The sequence below is a fragment of the Pristis pectinata genome, chromosome 29 (genome assembly GCF_009764475.1).
Source record: "Pristis pectinata isolate sPriPec2 chromosome 29, sPriPec2.1.pri, whole genome shotgun sequence".
Classification (NCBI taxonomy): domain Eukaryota; kingdom Metazoa; phylum Chordata; class Chondrichthyes; order Rhinopristiformes; family Pristidae; genus Pristis; species Pristis pectinata.
Genome location: NC_067433.1, coordinates 11613492 through 11635163, shown reverse-complemented (window position 1 = coordinate 11635163; position 21672 = coordinate 11613492). Strand labels below are relative to the sequence as shown.

Sequence of the window (21672 nt, the reverse complement as noted above, 5' to 3'; positions counted from 1 at the left end):
TGAGCTACCTGGACAGGGTGAACGAAGGACCTATTTCCCTTGGCAGAGAGAGTGATAAATAAGGAACATGACATAATTAGTAGACGGGTTAGAGGGGAAAGTTGGAGTCTGGAACTACAGCCCAAAAGGTTTGTCAAGGAGAGACCCTAAATCATGTCCAAAAATGTACCTGGATGAGCATGTGATGACCCATCCCCTACAAGGCTATGACCAGGGTGCTGGGAAGTGGGATTAATCCAAGTAGCTCCTCCTTTGGCTGGCAATGAACACAATGGAACTGATAGCTTCTTCCTGCACTGTACGTTTCTAGGATTCTTTCATTTAAAATGACCTGGACTCGTACAAGAGATTTCAGAGCTCACACTGCTGTTCATTGGACACAGGCACTGTATAAGTGGGGAGCATCACTGAGGTCAAGTAAGTGCAAACTGATAGTGGGGGTTGGTACCACACACCTCAGCTGGTTACTTGTGCTAAACCTGTGTCAATCCTCAGTGGACTTGAACCCACTAGTACTTAGCCTGTGTGTTTAATTGCTTTAAATGTTCCATCTTCTTCCCCCTCATCCCAGTAAGCACACACATACACGATCTAAGCACTACGAATAGGAGAAGAAGATAAAAAATGGTTCAAAGCACAAAATGACATTCTCATCACATCTCTCCTGCTCCTACGTACAACCACATCAAATTGGTGTTTAAATCCATTTAACACCATCCACGTCAATGACCTTTAAGTAACCACAACTTTCAAGACCTTATGATAAAAAAAAATTCCTCTCCTGTTCTTATTCTGTAGTTGTTTTTTTTAAATTCAAGCTCCCATATAATTTGAATCTGGGGTGAGGTCAAGTTTAACCACGTCTGACTCCTGAAGTGGATGGTGGAAGTGTCAATGACCAAGCACCGAGTACGTCACATCTTTTAGAGCTGAGGGAGGCACAGGAGGGTTCAGTGACTGCAGTGGAGATGGTATTGCAAAGGTTACTGAAGCTGCAGGACTATTTTCATGGGATTATGTTCCCAGATCAACTACAAGGGTGTGTGCCTCACTGATTCTTTCTTCACCTACCCACCTGCACTCTCCCCACTGCTCCCCTCCCCCGCACTCTCCAACCCTCTGCCTTCCCCTCCCCCACACGCCACCTCCCAACACCACACTCGCCCTCCCTTCCGACTGCGCTCCTACTCCCACTTCCTTTCCTGTCCTCTCATTTCCTCTGCCCTTCTGCTTCTCTTTCTTTTGTGCGTTCACCATGTGACTCTTCCTCCCTCGGCAATTTCTCACTGCCTCTCCGACCCCCCCCCCCCCCCACTCCCCTAGCCCCATCTGCCCATCTCCATCTGTACACTGATTTATGCCCTTCCTTCAGGCTGCTAAACTGTGTTTAAGAAGAAAGCCTTGATTTGGAATCAACAGGATGTTAAATTTATGTCAGAATTTGAACTTCAGCTCACTACACTCTCCCAGTGGTGGAGTGAGTATGTTATTCAGCTGGGGAAGCCCAACTCACGTCATTCCTGAACTGTACAATGACCTTATCTCAGCAGGTTTAAAGAACAATGACACTTTTCTTCCATTATTACAGTGGCTTTCACATCCCTTTGATGGTAGCCTGGTGCTTCAACAGCAAAGAAATACTTCTTAAGTGTAATCACAGTTGAAAAATTCCAAGAGCCAATTAGTGCACAGCAAGTTAACACAAGCATATATATATGAATGATATGATTTTGGCACGTTGACTGAGAGATAAGTTTATTGAGCAGGACACAAAGGGTAACTCCCTGTTCTTATTCAGAACTACATAATTGGATCTTTTGCTACCACTGATCTGAAAGTTGCACCACCAACAATGCAGTACTCCCTCAGCAATGTACAAAGAGGATATACTAAGAAATTTGGTACTCAAAAGCACAGAGATGGGGGTTGAACCCACAAACTTATGATCAGGTCTGACCACGTTACTCACCGACTGGCCTCAGCCTGGCCCCGAGGAATGAGCAGGCAAAAATTTGCCCAAAGTCCTTGCTCGAGATCTAACTGCTATGCCCTCCCACCCACTTCCACCCCAACCCCCACCCCAGGTAAATAGCCAGATAATGCAATGTAGGCTCACGCAAATGTCAGGCAGTTGAGTAACATTCCAGAAAGGAAGCAACATCCATAATGCTACAAGCTACAGAAAAAAAAAGAGGAAAATAAACTGTGTGTCCTCTCACACCGTGTGTTGGGACACAATGCTGTTATTGTGGACTGAGCTCACAGTAGTTGGAAGCAAGTGACAGCTGATCCTAGTGTTCAGCAACCAGATAAAAATCAAACCACAAAAATAAACAGAACCTTCAAAAATCTTTTACGGTCCCCTCCCCCACCAACCCCCAGCCCCTTAAAGATGCTAGTTTGGAAATCCACACACCAAGGAACTGGCTTCTCAGAGAAACAGGCTCAAGGGCCGTGCCCTTACCTTCTTTCATTCAAAGAGAGACGAAGCCCAGGCTTAAACATTAACTGTGCTGAACTCCACTGGCCTGTGATGTGTATGCTTGCGTCCCAGATTCTCCAGATAACACCTTCAGAAATGTGGGTCACCGAGGTTTAGAGTCAGCCACGGGATAGAATTCTCGTGTTTCACGGGCTTTGAAACCCAAAGCCTCGTTAGCAACAAGTGGAGCGAGCAGACGGAAGGGAAGTGAGTTGCTGGCACAGGCTCTTGAGTGCCTGTTTCCACTGCTGTCTTGTGCTTGGCAACCAGTGGAAATGTCTCCATGTGTGAACAGGCTGATAAACCGGATTTCTGATTCATGTCTGGCAGGCTGTTGTGCAACCAGTCAGAGGCTCTTGTTCTGCTCAGCCAAGGTTACGCAGCAATAAAGGGATCTTTGAATGCAATGAAGGAGAGATGACCTTTTGCAGAGTTTAAAGTTGTACAGATACTCTGTGCTGTTTGCTGGCACATTACCAACAAACAGCAGGAGCAACTGCAGGGCCATTTGACAAGCTGCCAAGCAGCCACACACAGAGGGTTAACCCCTCAATGACTCGCACCTGATACCTGTGAACAAGTTAACCTCTTGCTGCACCTACCACTGTTGAGCATTTATGAGACACACAACAAATGTGCAAATATTAAATTAGTAAGGTGGGCCAGAGAGGAAAGGAAAGAATCACCATTGTTTTGTGATACTAAAACTTGGTGTAAAATTTAACATCAAGGGATAGAAAAAATTTACACTTATGTAGCGTTGTTCAGGGCCACAGAACCTACTATCCACCCCTACCTCCCTCTCCTGCACTCAAGTATTTTATAGCCAATGAAGCCCTTTAAGCATTACCACTGTCGGAATGTATGCAATGTGACATCCAATTTGTTCACAATAAGCTCCCATAGACAGCAACATGAGGTGGTAATCTGGTGCAGTTGGGAGGTAAATATTGGCCAGGTCACCGAGGAGAAAGATACCATGTTCCTCTTCAAAATAATGCAGGGTGATCTTAAGTGCAGGAGTACACAAGTCCTTGGTTTTACGCATCATCCAAAAGATGCCAAATCAGACTTTGCAACACTCCCTTAAAACTGAACTGATTGTCCGAGATTTAATGCTGTGGTCTCTGAAATTTGGCTCGAATCCACAACCTTCTGACTCAGATGCTATAGGTGACACCATGACTCTCTCTATTCTTCCCGCTGCCTCGGGAAAGCAGCCAACATAATTAAAGACCCCTCCCACCCCGGTCATTCTCTCTTCTCCTCCTTTCCATCAGGTAGGAGATATAAAAGCTTGAAAACAGGCACTGCCAGGCTAAAGGACAGCTTCTATCCTGCTGTTATAAGATTCTTGAACAGACCTCTTGTACGATAAAGACAATCTCTTGACCTCACAATCAACCTTGTCGTGGCCCTTGTTCCTTATTGTCTATCTGCACTGCACTTTCCCTGCAAACTGTAACTGTAACACTATATTCTGCATTCTGGTATTACTTTTCCCTTTATACTACCTCAATGTACTTATGTCTTGAAATGATCTGTATGGATGGCAGGCAAAAGAAAGCTTTTCACTATATCTCAATACACGTGACAATAATAAACCAATTACCAAATTACCATGGCCATATCCATCTTGAGATTGACGTTCCAAGAAATGTGGCTGAAGGAGATGTGTACAGGGTATGCTATTACAGGACTCTCCTGGCCAGCTTTACTCTCCAAAACTCTGTTACACCTACCTTAACTCACAAGTCCCGTACAACCCATGTGCCCAAAACCTAGAATGGCCAACAACTCAGTTTTACAATTCACAATCTTTCCATGGCCCTGTTTCTCCTTATCTGTAACCTCCCACAGCCCACTTGAGATATCAGCCAGCTTCCAGTTCCAGCCCTTTGCATATTCCCACACCTGTCTGTGGCAGCCTTACCTTTGCTAACCAAATCCAAGGTTGTGGAATTGCTTGCCCAAACTTGTCTCCCCATTTCTCTTCTTTAGTATGCTCTTATAACCCATCTCTTCAAGTAAGGTTTTGATCAATGCCCCAACATCTCTTCATGGGACAAACCTTCTTTGGCATTTGATCCTGCAGCATGCCCTGGCATATTTTACCATGTTAAAGGCACTGTGCAACTCAGAGTACTAACTGTACCGGTGTAATTCCCCATATAAAGAGGGAGAGTGTTGCCCAGTGAGTGCATGGATCTCGGGGGCAGGATCTTTGTTTTAAGAACGAACACAATTATTTTCATCCAATTGATTTGCCTCCTCCCTCCCAGCGCTTCCACAAAGCAGGAGGAGGGACTGCAGAACTGTATGGCCACAAGAATCAGTGCAATCTGGAGAAAACAGAGAATGATGGAGAAACTACATATTAAAAGAAAGTCCAGGTAACACTAGGCATAACACCAATTGTGCACCCTTAGTCACAAAAGGACTCTGTAAGTAGGCTTTTTAAGAGTGTCTGCCCACAGCTGTGAATGTTTTGTACGCCATGCCCACACATGGTTTGATGGCCAATTTTAAGAAATATCTGCAAATGGGCATTGCCCACAATCTTATTATGATGAGCACACTCTTGTTACCCAGCAACCAGTCATGCTCTGCTTCTTCCATGCACCATTTTACACCTATATTCAGAGGATGAAGTCATTAATCCTTTACCACCATCTCCCTGAAAGCAGCACTGTCCTTAACCCTTTCCTTCCCTTCCAGCCTCCTTCGTTTGATTCTGATTCTACAGCTATCCTTCCACCAGCCTTGGTGCCCTCCAGCTCCTCTAATAATCCCTCATTTCCATAATCTACAATCCAATTATAGCATTACCCAAGCACTGCTCTGTGATCTACCTCACCCCTGACAACCCTGCTGGTGTCTATTATCAGGAGTTCCACCCATTACCTTGAGCTTGCCAGGAGTAAATTCTGCTTGCATGCGAAGCTAGCCATAATTTTTGACATAAATGTTTAACAGGCGAGGTAATACAATTGGATAGAAGATGTTTTAGAGAGAGGGGCAGAGGGGCAGAGAGAGAGCCAGAGTTGTTAATTAAAAGATTGTTGGACTGACAATTCAGTCAGCTGACACTGCATCCAAGTTACACAACACACTTAATGCTGGTGTAAGCTAAACCCATTAATAGTGACGAGCCATGCAGTATAACTGACCCATAAATAACCAAGAGTTTTATGGCACTAACAATTACACTATAAGCTGACATTAATCACAGTCTATTGTGGTAATTCTCCACCCACAAACATTAGCAACCAGGAGAACTTGTACTGATTCTTTACCGTTTTAACCTCATTCTGCTTGTGGTCCCCAGGAGCTTGCAATTGATGAAATAACTTGCCACCATAAATAATGACACTCCCCCCACCCACCCACCCTTGTATCCTTGTATTTCTGGTGGCTTCTTTCTTGCCTGGTAACAATTCCACAGGCAAATACCAGCCTTGGTAACATCACCCAAATCTTTATCCTTCTCTTGCAGATTAAACAGCGAGTGTCTGCTGGCTATTTGGCTGTGTGAAAACCACAGATGAACAAGCCCAGATCAGAGGAAGAGGTGGCATTTCTCAACTTTGTGAGCAACACTTGTATTGAATAGGCTGTTTTGGGTCAGTGGATATAATTAATGTAGAACACAGATAGATCAGCTGGAATAACCTGAGGCACCAAGTTTGATTAGCAAGGGACAAGAACTTTCAGCAGCTTCTTATTCTTTGACACTGGCCCATAAATATTCCAGAGTTGATCCTCAAACTGCTGAAATTCAGGCTTATGATACCATCAGCTGTGACTCATTCTTTTCCAGTGATGATCTTCAGTGCACAATTCCCTCAATCGGGAATTTAAGATTGCACTGGTAGGGGTGACAGAAACATTATCGCTCATCAGTTACAGTGCATTGTGGGTCTTGGTACAGACACACTGGTTTCTGAACCCAAGTCTAAGGGAGACAAAGTACCATTCAATAAACAGAAGGATTTAGTCAATACAATCTTGGGCAGATTGAGAATATTACAGGGTGGAGATGCATTGGAACACCACCACCTTCGAGTTCCCCTACACCACTCTTACAAAGAACAGTACAGCACAGGAACAGGGCCTTCAGCCCACAATATCTGTGCCACACACAATGCCAAATTAAACTAAGTCTCTTCTGCCTGCACATAATCCATATCCATTCCCTGCGTATTCATGTGTCTATCTAAAAGCCTCTTAAATGCCACTATTGTATCTGCTTCTACCACTACACTCCTACCTTTTCTCAGGCATCTGACTACCCCTTGCAACCCGTTCCAGGCACCCACCACTGTGTAAAAAAAAACTTGCCTGGCATTTTCCCCCCTCACCTTAAATGCATGTGCTCTAGTATTTGACATTTCTACCATGGGACAATATGCATTGCCAGTTCCCTCACCATTCTGAAGCTCGCAACGTCACTGCTCTCTTGGAGCACCTGTACCACACAAATGGCAGTGATTAAAGATGGTTACTCAACAACACCTGCTCAAGAAGAATTTGGAATGGGATGACAAATGTGAAATCCCAAAGAATAAACAAACATCACTTCCAAGAGTAACTGATCGACAATAAATGGTTTTGGGATGTCCAGAGTTTATAAAATATACCTTCCTCTCTATTATTATTTTTGCTTCCCATTTCCTCTCCTCCTGAAGTTGCAGACCATCATTGAAAGATGGTATTCAGCATCAACATCTCTCCTTTAAGTGTATCATTGAGATGAGGGAGGAAACCAGTGCACCCAGTGGAAACACGTGACCAGGGGAAGAACAAACAAACTCCACATGAACAGCACCCAAGGTCAGTATCAAACCTGGGCCTCCATTTTATATCACCACTCTACAAATGGTATAATGGGAACTTTGTCAACCTGCAAGGCTGCAGAAACAGATTCAATAGGGAAGAGGCAACAAAACATTCTAGGTTCGTAGGACAACAGCCAGAGAGAGGGAGTGTTCTGAAATTCAGCAGAACATATGGGCTGAATGGCCTCTTTTTGAACTGTTGGATGCTATGATTCAATTCCCTGAACTGCAGAGCAGCAGTCGTTCGTTAAGTCAGTCATGATCTCATTGAATGGCCAAACGGGCTAATTGACTCACTCCTGTTCCTCCGTTGCAAGGAAGGTGTTTCTGACATTAACCCATCTTCAAGCAATGGAGAGATCAGTGTTCACGTCGGAGCTCTCATTCTCTGTAACAGGGACCCAGTCATGAACATGGTCCCTATCCACTCTGCTGCCAACATTAGAAAACTTCGAAATGTGTGTCAGAACAGCGGATCAACTGCTGATTGATTAAACTGCTGTTTGTAGGCATACAATGGGCACCAAACTGCTCCTGAACCAGCCCCATCTTTCATGTTCAGTGCTCTGACAACTACAGATTGTGTTGTTGTAGATGTAAATCATTGATTTAATATTTAATAGTCTTGAGGTAAGCTCACTCATCTTCAGCCAGAACTGTTCCAGCTTATAGGGCACAGAAACCACTCCTTCGGCCAAGACCAAAATGCCCTTCTAAGTTAATCCCATGTGCCTGTGTTTGGCTCATATCCATCTAAACAGTTCCTATCCATGTACCTGCCCAAATGTCTTTTAAATGATGTTACTGTACCTGTCTCAATCACTTATTCTAGCAGCTCGTTCCACGTACGCATCACCCTTTGTGTGAAGTTGCCCCTCAGGTCCTTTTTAAATCTTTCCCCTCTCACCTTAAACCCATGCCCTCTAGCTTTTGATTCCCTTTCCCTGGGAGAAAGACTGTGCATTCACCCTATCTGTGCCCCTCATGATTTTATACACCTCTACAAGGTCACCCCCAGTCTCCTATGCTCGAAGGAATAAAGTCCTAGCCTGCCCAACCTCTCCCTTTCATTCAGGCCCTCGAATCCTGGCAACATCCTTGTAAATCTTTGCACTCTTTCCAGCTTAGTGATATCTTTCCTCTAATAGGGCAACTAAAACTGGACACAATACTCCAGGTGCATCCTCACCAACGTCTTGTACAACTGCAACATAACCTCCCAACTCCTATACTCCAATTCCTGACTGATGGAGCTTAATCATTCTTGGAGCAGGTAGGTATATTTTTAAGCAATAGGATCCGAATGCATCCACACTGTGGGTCATGAATGTCTCCAGTAATGAATGGCCTTTGTTCTTATTTTGATCTCTGTGGTTACCCCCTCAAGCTGAACATTAGGGTAAAATGCATAATCTTCAATGCTTCCAGTTGTGCCTCTCTCATGATGCTGCAGGCTTTTAGATTTTTAAGTCAGATTGGGTATGGAGTGTGCACAACAGTCAAACAAACCAACTTGCATTGACGAGGTCCATTTAATGTGCATTATGCTTCACAGAAGCATTATCAACATTCAATACCAAGCCTCTGGAGGAGATGAAAGAGATGACCAAAGCTCTCAGTCAACAAGGTCATGTTTATGGAGCGGTTCAGACTGTGAATTACAGAGTTTAGGATACAAACTGTGCAATGCGCCTTGGAGACTGGAAAGAATAATTCCAGTGGGGGTGGGGGTGGGGGGGGGGGAGGGGGGAAGAGAACCTCTCTAACATTTCTCCAGCTGCTGTCACAGGAGACCTGGAACAATCCTTTCTGGCACACAGGCAATCAAAATCAGGCTACAGAGAGAAATGCGTTCCAAACTGACAAAGTAGAACTCCGCAGTGTGTTGCTCGATGAATGACCAAGAGCAGCCAAAATTTTGTTCCCTACCCCCCAGCCAGATTTGAGATAGCTTATTTGTTAACTATCAGCTCCAACAGCTGAAGATTAAATTGAAATTGCCCTGGTTTATGCTCCCGATGGTTGTTAAGTGACCCCAAGCCAGTAAGTGCCTGTGTGTAGATACTGGATGAGAACAGGCAGGTGGATAGGAGTTTCAATTGGTGACAAGGCCCTTCAAGTACTAAATAGCTCACGGATCCTTAAATGAAGGGCAAGTTACAGAGGTCCTGCCAACTCGAACCAAAAGAGCACTACCCTCCAAGTTAGGGAGAAGGGGGAGGAATCTGTGACTTAAGATGCAAAGCATTTCATTTCTCTCGAGGTCTGCCAGATGTAGTTTGTCAGATTTTGCTCGAGCAGTTTTCAGCTGGTGCAAGTGAAGTCTGAATGGAAGAGACAGCTGCTGCAGGTTGCCTGCCAACTGCAAGTCCTGCTGGTTTGGGACAGTCAAATGAAGCTCGCCACTTTGCCCTGCAAGCATGCTTTAAAGGCCCCAAGCTTCTCCTGCATCCGATCCCAGGTCTAGCATGTGCCACACAGTGTCAATTAGTCCAGAATTGCCAGCTTGGCAGGGTGCGTTAGATCCTCTGCACACACAGTTGGCCAACCCATGAGACAGAATCAGGGCTGTACCAGACCATCACACCTGTAGGCTCTATTTGGTGCCTGCAAACTGTGTTCCTGCATTTCCTCTCTCGCTCCTAGAGCTTTCTCGTTCTTCTTTTCACTCTTTTTGGATACTGCCAACATTTCAGTTAGAATTGTTTATCATACACCTTTCCTCATGTTGGATTTATGCCCCTTGAATCACCACCAAGACCTCATTGTTGCTTTGGACTTAAAAAAATTGCATGCCCTCAGCTCCTTTAGACCTCCCTTTCTCTTGCAATCCATAGGTTGATAACTAAGGTTTTTGCTTGGTTTTAAGATGGGTCCAAAATTACTGTGGGTTTTCATGAGGTTTGGGCCACGGTGACAGAATTTAAAACTGATTACACCAAGTCGATGATTTTACGGCAAGAAAGGCAAGGCAGGTGATGTGTTGCATGTGGGAGCTGGTGGAAGACATTGGGATCCATGGCAACCACATCTGCATTATCAGTTGTTTGAGGAATTTTCACTCGGGGTCGATACACTGGAGTCTAAAATTCAGATCAGGGATTAGAGAAGTTACCTGAATGCTTTGAGTCAAAGCTCTTAGGTTAAGTATTACACAAATAGTCAGTCAAGAGCGACAGGAAGGTGCAACTACGAGTGAGGCATGCAAGGGGATTCAGAAGGTAGCAAGGAGGGGCCTTAGACCTCATACAATCCAGTAGGTATGAGACTCATATGTGGACAAGAGCAGATATTGCAGAGAGGTTCAGCAAAGTGACCACAACATCTAGTATTATACTGTTGCCTGCCTAGGACATTGGGACTAGTACTGTGAATAGGAGCTGTATCAATTTAAATAATTGTTGTAGATAAGGCTTAAAGCTAAATAGTCTTCCTAGAAGTAACACAACAACTCTGCCGATTCCTGAAGACCTCTGACCCATGACTGCTCAAAGTGCTAGGGTTAAGGGCATCTCTTCAGAGATGGAGAAGGAGCAGGAGGTGAAAGAACCAGTTGTCCTGGTCCACATTGGTACCAACTACATTGATAGAACAAAGCATATGAGCAGCTAGAGTCCAAATTAAAAAGCAGAACCACAGAGGTAATATCTTTTGTATACTACCTGAGCCTCGTGCAAATGGGCATTGAGTCTACAAGAGAATTAAAGGGTTCATTCAAAGATTAGTGGGTGAGGAATGGGATTCAATACATGGGATACTGGGAGCTGTACTGTGAAGAGAAGGAGCTGTGCCTCTGGGATGAGTTCATTTGAATCAGGCTAGGGCCAGTATCCTAATAATTTGAATAATTAAAATTGTAGATAAGGCTTTAAGCTGATTACTTCCTTTAAGTAATACAACAACTCTGCTGAATCCTGGGAACCTCTGGCTCATGATGGGTCAAAGCATAAAAGGAACATATGGGATGGTATTGAGAACTCAGAGGCCATGCATCAGGAGCACACAGAAGCCTGAAGGAAGGAGCACACCATCTCACAAACTACATCACCCGCTGTGTCAGTCACCTCCTGTGAGCCTGTGGTTTCCACAATAGCTGTCACCTCTGACCCACAAAACTAGAATGGATGCAAGTCATCCTCGATCCTGAGGGCCTACCCAAGGAGAAAGAACAAAAAAAACGAGGAGGTTGGGGGTGCAGGGAGGATAGAAAGAGGGTTCTAGTTAGGGTACATTTATCAAGTTAAAAACAAAGGCAAACCCTACAGCAAGGTAGCAAAATGCTTCATGATAACTAGAGTCTGTCAGGAAAGAACAGTGTGTACAGATTTAAGAGCATAATTGAAAAGAAAGGAAGGAAAATGGAGAAAACAAAATTGAGAACTCTTTATCTGAATGGACATAGCGTTCAAAACAAGTTAATGGCAAAACAAGAAATAAATGGCAAGATGTATAGCCATTATGGGGACATAGTTGCAAAGTACCCAAAGTGGGGGATTGTATATTCCGTGATATGTAACTTTTGGAAAAGATGGACAAAACCTGTTCAAAATAGAGTCCCAGGCCAGCCGTCAGTTGTGGCAGGGCTTACATACTAACACGGGTTACAAAACGAAGTCAGGCAGCATAGCCAACAACAGCACATCCCTTCCTGATGAGCTTAATGCATTCTATGCACGTTTTGAACAGAAGGGGAGCGGTTTGTCACCAGCCACCCTGACAACCTCCAATGCAACTGAACCTGTGGTCACTGTCGAGAATGCAAGATCAGTCTTCCGGAGAGTGAACCCAAGGAAAGCATCTGGCCTGGATAGTGTCCTTGGCCGTGTCTTCATATTGTGCTGATCAGCCGGCGGGGGTATTTGCAGACATATTTAACCTCTCCCTCCTTCAATCTGAAGTTCCCACCTGTATTAAGGAGGCCATTATCAGGCCGGTACCCAAGAAAAACGAGGTAACATGCCTTAATGACTACAGACTGGTTGCTCTGACATCCACTATCATGAAGTGCTTTGAGAGGCCGATCATGGCATGCATTAACTCCAGCCTCCCAGAAAACCTCGACCCACTCCAATTTGCCTACTGTCAAAAAAAGGTCTACAGTGGACACCATCTCCCTGGCCCTACACTCATCTCTGGAGCACCTGGAGAGTAAAGACACCTATGTTAGACTATTGTTTATTGACTACAGCTCCACCTTCAATACTATAATCCCAAGAAACTCATCACCAAACTCTGAGACCTGGAAGTCACCACCTCCCTCTGCAACTGGATCCTTGACTTCTGACCAATAGACCGTAATCAGTGAGGATAGGCAGCAACACCTCCACTATGATTATTCTGAACACTGGTGCCCCACAAGGTTGCGTCCTTAGCCCTCTACTCTACTCCCTATATACTCATAACTGCGTGGCCAGATTCAGCTCTAACTCCATCTACAGGTTTGCAGATGATACCACCGTAGTGGGCCATATCTCAAGTAATGATGAGTCGAAGTACAGGAAGGAGATAGAGAGTTTAGTAACATGGTGTCATGTCAACAACCTTTCCTTCAATGTCAGCAAAACAAAAGAGCTGGTCATTGACTTCAGGAAAGGGGGCGGTGTACATGCACCTGTCTATATCAATGGTGCTGAGGTCGAGAGGGTTGAGAGCTTCAACTTCCTAGGAGTGAACATCACCAATAGCCTGTCTTGGTCCAATCACGTAGATGCCACGGCTGAGAAAGCTCACCAGTGCCTCTACTTGCTCAGGAGGCTAAAGAAATTTGGCATGTCCCCTTTGACACTCACCAAATTTTAATTGATGCACCATAGAAAGCATCCTATCTGGATACATCACGGCTTGGTATGGCAACTGCTCTGCCCAGGACCGCAAGAAACTGCAGAATTGTGGACAGAGCCTAGCACATCACGGAAACCAGCCTCCCCTCCATGGTCTCTGTCTATACTTCTCACTGCCTTGGTGAAGCAGCCAGCATAATCAAAGACCCGACCCACCCAGGTCATTCCCTCTTCTCCCCTCTCCCATCAGGCAGAAGATACACGTGCCTGAGGGCACATACCACCAGGCTCAAGAACAGCTTCTATCCCACTGTTGTAAGACCATTGAACAGTTCCCTTATATGATGAGATGGACTCTTGATCTCACAATCTACCTTGTTATGACCTTGCACCTGATTATCTACCTGCAATGCACTTCCCTGTAGCTGTGACACTTTACTCTGTATTCTGTTATGGTTTTTACCCTGTACTACCTCAATGCACTGTGTAATGAATTGATCTGTACAAACGGTATGCAAGACAAGTGTTTCACTTTACCTCAATACAAGTGACAATAATAAACCAATAACAAAAAAACACTGATTTCAAACGAAAGGGATAAAGACAGCAAAGAGAAGTGATCTTAGCTCAGAGAGTCACATGGTAGAATCAGGTTAGGTGGAAATAAGCATCAGAAGGGGGCGGAAAACATTGATGGGAGTTGCACACAAGCAGTAGTGGTATTGTGTATTAGAGGCACGTGAAACTAGGATACTGCAATAACCATGGGGGACATACAGATTAGGCAAACCAAATTAGAAATAGTAGCGTGAAAGACAGATTCATGGAGTGTATAAAGAATGGCTTTCTATGTCAAGGAACCAACAAGCAAGCAGGCGATTTTAAAGCTAGTATTTTGCAATGAGAAAGGATTAATTTGGCGATTTTGTCGTTCAGGAACCTTCAGGGAACAGTGATCATAATTTGAAAGAATTTTATGTTAGTGAAAACAATTTGTTTAAATACAAAACCAGGGTCATAAATCTGAAAAAGCAAACTACAAAGGCACGATACATATGATGGCTGTGGTAGATTGGAAAACTACATTAAAAGAATGATGGTAAACAGGCAATTGCTACCATTTAAAAGAATTAATGTATTGTTTACAAGATATTGCTTTAAAACCCAAAACCCCAAAAGGAAGTAGCCCAGCTGTTGCTGTCAAGAAACGTTATAGATAGTATTAAATCAAAGGAAAAGCCCATGTTGTCAAAAAAAAGCTAATAGCCTGAGAATTGGGAAAATTTCACAATTCAGAGGATGAGATATTGATAAAGAAATGGAAAATAGAATACGAGTAATCTAGCTCAAAACAAAAATAGACAAAAAGCTTCTATTGACATGTAAAAAGGAAACAATTAGCCAAAGGTAATGAAGGTTCCATACCAATAAAGCAGGGCAAATTGTAGTGGGTAACAAGAAAATGGTGTTTAACAAGTATTTTGTGCTCGTCTTCACAGAGGACACAGAAAACCTCCTGGAAATAGTGGAGACCAACAGGTCTAGAGTGAATGAGGGGCTCAAAGAAATTAAATGGGACTGAAAAGCGAGATTTTTAATTCTCTCCCTTTTGGTTATTCCATTATTGACCTTAGCATTTCTTTTTGCACTACTTCAGATTACACTACTATCTTTGCATCATTCCGTTGTTTTGCACTCATGGCTGTATTTATTATACCATTTGAACTGTTTACTCTGCGAGCTTCATGTGAGCAAGGGATTCCGTGGCACCCTGGTGTTTGTGACAGTAAACTAATCTGAACCTGAATCCTTAGGACCCGATGACCTGCATCCCTGGGTTGCAAAAATAGTGACAATAGAGGTAATAGATGCACAGGTTACTTGACACCTTCCAAAACTCCACTGATTCTAGAATGGTTCCCTGAGTTGGAAGGTGTCAAATGTAAGTCCACCATCTAAAGGAGGAAGAGAGTAAACAGAGAACTGCAGACCAGATAACCCGACATAAATAATTGGGCAAAGGTTGGAATCTATTACCACAGAAGTGGTAACTAGGCATTTAGAAAAGGATAGATCAGAGTCAATATTTATGAAAGGAAAAGTAAATCTGTTAGAGATTGAGATTGTACCTAGAAGAATACATAGGGGATAACCAGTTGATGTGGTGTACATGGACTTTCAGAAGGCCTTCAATAAGGTACTACACAAAGAATTATGAAACAAAATTAGAGCGCACAGTATTGGGAGCAATATACTGGTTTGGTTATTCAACAGAGAGAAAGAACAGCAATAAGCTATTTGGGAGGCAGTGATTAGTGGGGTGTCACAGGGATTGGTGCTGGGACTCCAGCTGTCAATGATTTGGAGGAAGGCACCAGCTATATGATATCCAAGATGGCTGAAGATGTAGAGGGGCTTCAGGGTCATATAGTTAAAGTAAGTGGGTGAGGACATTGCAGATAGAATATAATTTGGAAAAATGTGAAGCCAACCACCTGGTGTAAAAGGTTGGACTTTTTTTAAAATGGTGAGAGATTCAAGGCGTTGGTGCATAGCGGGACCTGGCTGTCCTTTTACACAAATCATTGAACAACAGTATTCAGGTAAAGAAAGCAATTAGAATTTACTGTATGATGATTTGTATGCAAAAGGTAAAGATGTCTTACTGCAATTATGCAAAGCCCTTGAGAGATCAAATCTGGAATATTGTGTACAGGTTCAGTCTCCCGACCCATGGAAAGAGATACTTCCAAGAGTGGGAGGGCAAGGTTAACCAGATTGATTCCTAGGATGGCAGCTTTGTCCTTTAGAAAAATGAGACGTGATCTGGTTGAAACAAAAAATTCTAACAGGGCTTGACAGGGTAGATTTGGGAATCATGTCTCCTCTAAACAGCATGTCTGGAACCAGCAGTTACAGTTTGAAAATAAGTGACTGACCATTCAGGACAGGGATGAGAAGAAATTTCTTCATTCAGAGGATGGTGAATCTTTGCAACTGTCTACCGAAGAGGGCTGTGGAGGCTCAAGTTTATTCAAGTCATCCACCTGTAGATTTTTTTTTAAGATATTAAGGGAATCATGGTATGTGGTTTGACCAGGAAAGTGGTGCTGTGGTAAAAGATCAGCCTTGATCTTATTGACTGCCAGAGCAGGCACGCAAGGTCAAATGGCCTATTCTTGCTTCTGTATTTTATGCTCTTATTAATATTGCCTGTTGAATGTCTGGATTTATGACAACTCTAGTGTCCAATAAACTACCCTGTCAAGTCCACAGGTGCTGTAGACAGTGATTATCAACTACTCGGTCAAGGTCACTAATGGAATATGGAGCAGCGTCTTTCTCCACATTTTGGTTAACCAAGCAAAGTATCATCCAAATGGATACAACAGTGGTCAATGGACAGTTGAGACATTCACTGAGTTCCATGTTAGTAACATGTGTTTTGAGCTAGTTAAAATTACAGCATTTACACATTGTTCAGACACTTTGGGTGGGGGTGGGGGAGGGGGAGGGGGAGGTGCTCATCCCCTCAGATAACCTGTCCCTTATTGGGCAGAATGCACTCTATTCTACATCTGAGGTTTGTCATTGGCCTGTATTAGAGGCATTGAACAAGATGGATTTACATGCATCTAGGTGATAAAGCCAGCTAGAACAAAAATAAAGCAACCGGCTTTGAAATACAAATGACCCAATTTACTTAATCTTCTCTCCCAGATGATTCAAATTAAGTGGCATTGTGTACAGTGAGACTCTGGCCTTCTCCAGAATCTCAGTAACAGTTATACAGGGTAAAAGATACTAAAACAGGGCTGTGCGGTAAAGACTTTTTTTGGGGGGTGGGGGGGGGGTGGGTTGTATAAAGTCACAGACATATTTAAAAATGTTGATAATCACAGATTATTTCCAGATTTGAGACAGTATTGTCTACATGGCATTCTGCCCAGCAAAGCTTTTAATGCCCATGTTGTGCAAGCACTCAACCTAATGATATAAACAGTATCAAACTCCATTGCTAAACTTCTTTGCATGATTTTAAGCAGACAACAAACTAAGACATCTACAATTGGTATCTGCAAGATCATTATAAAGTGAGATTGTGATTTATGAGGTTATGACTTTGAGATAGTTTTACATGACACATCTACAAGGTAGTGAATATACTTTATGGGTATTTCAGATAGATTGCAATGTAGGATGGAGTTCTATTCACCAAGTACTTTCTAACCCAAACCAAAAACCATGGACGAACCAGGAGATCCACTCCCTACTGAAGTCTGGGACTGTAATATTCAAATCAAGTGACCCTGACCTTTTCAAGAAATCAAGATACGACCTCTGTAAAGCTGTCAGAGATGCCGAGAGACAATACCAGTCCAAAATCAAGTCCCAGAACAGCTGTCAGTTGTGGCAGGGACAGGCAGCAACACCTCCGCTATGATTATTCTCAGCACTGGTGCCCCACAAGGCTGCATCCTCAGCCCCTACTCTACTCCCTATACACTCATGACTGCGTGGCCAGATTCTGCTCTAACTCCATCTACAAGTTCTCAGATGATACCACTGTAGTGGGCCGTATCTCTGATAACAATGAGTCAGAGTACAGGAAGGAGATTGAGAGTTTACTAACATGGTGTCATGTCAACAACCTTTCCCTTAATGTCAGCAAAACAAAAGAGCTGGTCATTGACTTCAGGACGAGTTGGGGGGCGGTATGCACATGCTCCTGTCTACATCAATGGTGCTGAGGTTGAGAGGGTTGAGAGCTTCAAGTTCCAAGGAGTGAACATCACCCAATAGCCTGTCGTGGTCCAATCATGTAGACACCATGGCCAAGAAAGTTCACCAGCACCTCAACTTCCACAGGGGGCTAAAGAAATTTGGCATGTCCCTGTCGACCCTCACCAATTTTTATCGATGCACAATAGAAAGCATCCTGTCTGGATGCATCACGGTTTGGTATGGCAACTGCTCTGCCCGGGACCACAAGAAATTGCAGAGTTGTGGACACAACTCAGCACATCACTGAAACCAGCCACCCCTCCATGAACTCTGTCTATACTTCTTGCTGCCTCAGTAAAGCTGCCTGCATAATCAAAGACCCCGCCCACCCCAGACATTCTCTCTTCCCCTCTCTCCCATCGGGAAGAAGACACAAAAGCCTGAAAGCACGTACCACCAGGCTCAAGGACAGCTTCTATCCCGCTGTTAAAAGACTACTGAATGGTTCCCTAATACGATAAGATGGACATTTGACCTGACAATCTACCTCATTGACCTTGCACCTTATTGCCTACCTGCATTTTCTCTGCAGCTGTTACACTTTATTCTGTGTTATTATTTTACCTTGTACTACCTTAATGTACTGTGTAATGAATTGACAAGCTTTTCATTGTACCTCAGTACATGTGACAATAATAAACCAATACAATAAATTCCAACTGCTAACTTCTCGTCCTCAGTGATGTACTCTAACACTTGGTTTACTCTGACTCACCCACAATCAGTTCTGCATCCACTATTACACCAATATCTCAAAAGGTAGCACCTACTGTAGTATCAACCCAAACCATTTCAGTAATAAAGCAGGACCACTTCCTGCGATGAAACTTTATTCCATTAGCTTTTGATTCACTGCAATTAAGGTAAAAAGGCCCTGAAGCTAGCACCAACCTGTTCATGCCTGTGATTTTTCTCTTCAAGCTCATTGCTCCTAAGAGTATGTGAGGTGATAAATTTGAGGTTCCTGACCTCCAACCAAGTGATCGTCCTCCATGTACATACTCAACAATCAGTCCCTGCTACAACTTTTTCATTCTTTAAAATTTACTTTCCCAGATCTGGGTGTTACTTGCAAGTACAGCATTTATTGCCCAATCCATGTCAATAAAACAAAAGAGCTGGTCATTGACTTCAGGAAAGGGGGCGGTGTACATGCACCTGTCTACATCAATGGTGCTGAGGTCGAGAGGGTTGAGAGCTTCAAGTTCCTGGGAGTGAACATGACCAACAGCCTGTCCTGGTCAAATCACGTAGAAAGCTCACCAGTGCCTCTACTTCCTCAGGAGGCTAAAGAAATTTGGTTTGTCCCCTTTGACTCTCACCAACTTTTATTGATGCTTCATAGAAAGCATCCTATCTGGATACATCACGGCTTGGTATGGCAATTTCTCTGCCCAGGACTGCAAGAAACTGCAGAGAGTTGTGGACACAGCCCAGCGCATCATGGACACCAGCCTCCCCTCCTTGGACTCTGTCTTTACCTCTCGTTGTCTTGGTGAAGCAGCCAGCATAATCAAAGACCCCACCCACCCGGGTCATCCGCCCTTCTCCCCTCTCCCACCAGGCAGAAGATACATGTGCCTGAGGGCATATACCACCAGGCTCAAGAACAGTTTCTATCCCACTGTTGTAAGACTATTGAACAGTTCCTTTATGTGATGAGATGGACTCTTGTCCTCACAATCTACCTTGTCATGACCGTGCACCTTATTGTCTAGTGTTGATGGAAGTGATGTAATGAAATAGTTTATTATTCATGTTTGTGACCACAGGGAGTGAGATAAGGTTGGTGAACTACAGGCACTGTTAGCCATGTGGCAATAATGGTATAGTGGCCCAGCACATCACGGAAACCAGCCTCCCCTCCTTGGTCTCTGTCTATACCTCCCGCTGCCTTGGTGAAGCAGCCAGCATAATCAAAGACCCCACCCAGGATATTCTCTCTTCTCTCCTCTTCCATCGGGTAGAAGATACAGGAGCCTGAGGGCACGTACCACCAGACTTAAGGACAGCTTCTACCCCACTGTGATAAGACTATTGAATGGTTCCCTTATACAATGAGATGGACTATGACCTCACGATCTACCTACCAATACCAATAAAGGGCTTTGAGTGGCTTGCCTGGTCATTTTAGAGAGCACAGGAGTCAACCACATTAGTGAGTCTAGAGTCAAATATAGTCCAGACCAAGTAAGACAAGGACAGCAGATCTTCTCCCCAGTAGACATTATTGAACCAGATGTTTTTTTTAAAATATCAATTCAGAAGTTCTGTTATTATTATTACTTAATAGCTTTCATTTTAATTCTATTATTAACAGATACCATAGTGGGATTTGAACTTGGGTCTTTGGATTGGTAGTATTAGCTTTGGGATTACTAGTCTACAAATTTAACACGGCACCACTTTTTGATAGGTTCAGAATAGAGTCTGCTAACACAACAAAGAAGGAATCTTTAAGGGGGAGGAGTACAATAGAAAAGAATGAATATTACATGCAAAAATTCACCACTTTTGTCTTCACACCCAACAGCCAAAGAAGCTGCTTTACCTATTTTTAATTTACGTGTTGCCTCTCAATCACATCAAATAAACACACATCAGGTTGTGAGTGTTTGTGATGACGTCCTCCTCTCTTTCTACATTTTCTCTCAGGTCTCCGATCTGCCATCAGGCAGCCAGACCACAGAAGCAGAGGTTTCTTCCATGCATTAGAAATATCGAAATCACCATCCTTTGCTCCCGCTACAAACTCATTTTTGCAACTTCATGACGAGCCTCCACCAAGCTCCATCGACAAGACTTCTTGCTTCCATCTCCATTTTACCCGTTTCTGTCCTGGTTTCAGCTTATCTGCTTCTGAAACCTTCAACTGCGTCTTTGTTACCCCTTCACTCAACTATTCCAATGTTCTCCAGGACAGACTTCCACCTTCCACCCACTATAAACTTGCTCATCCCAAACTTGGCTGCCCTTTTCCTTAACTTGCACCAAATATTGCTTGCCCGCCACCCCCATGCCTGCTGACCTATCATGGATCTTGGCCCAGCAATGTCAAAGTACCTTTTGACCTAACGTATCCCAGCACAGAGCTGAAATTATCAGTTGGATGCAAAGCAGTTAACGAGATGTCCCATGGCACAGATGGAAAATAAAGTACGCCTGTGAGATGTGGGGTGAGTTGCCCTGGGCACCTGGTGCAACCAAATGCTGCAGCACTAAAGCAGGCTTGTGGGTTAGGAGGAGCATTCAGGCACCGGCACAGCTGATTAGAGAGAAGAATCAATTTATGAAGAGGGAGACCCTGACCTTCACAGTTTAGGGAGGGCATTAGATGCCCCTCCATCCCAGGCAGTTCCAGCAACCCAGGTTTGATTCTGACCTCAGATGCTTTGGGCGAAGTTTGCCTGTTCTACCTGTGACCCATGTAGGGTGCTCTGGTTTCCTCCCACATCAACATGTGGGTTGGTAGGTCAATTGGCTCCTGTAAATTACCCCTAGTGTAGGTTGGTGAGTGAAAAATTGGAGAGGCATTAATGGACACATGCGAGAGGATAGGTTGCAAGGAAATAAGTAGGCAATGGGATTGCTCTCAGAGCTAGCATATGGTCGATTGACCAAAGGGCCTCCTTTTTATGTCACAAGGAAGAACAATATATAATGATGAGTACGCCCAGAATATGCATCATGTATACACAAAAGAAATATGAATATATGTGTTTGAAAATGCTGTTAGTAAATAATTTAAATGATAGGGCAATTATAGTCAGGATATGAAAACAAGTAT

General features: G+C 43.8%; 1 protein-coding gene across 2 annotated transcripts in view; it reads right to left on the bottom strand.

Annotated features, from left to right (window-relative positions):
- Window positions 1-2742, bottom strand: part of LOC127584384 (probable JmjC domain-containing histone demethylation protein 2C) — a 74356-nt gene extending 71614 nt beyond the window's left edge. For both annotated transcript variants that reach the window (XM_052041163.1, XM_052041162.1), the window contains exon 1: window positions 2465-2742. In XM_052041163.1, the coding sequence (XP_051897123.1) occupies window positions 2465-2505 (41 nt within the window). In that variant the 5' untranslated portion in view covers window positions 2506-2742. The remainder of the gene's footprint in view (window positions 1-2464) is intronic.
- Window positions 2743-21672: the final 18930 nt, after the last annotated feature.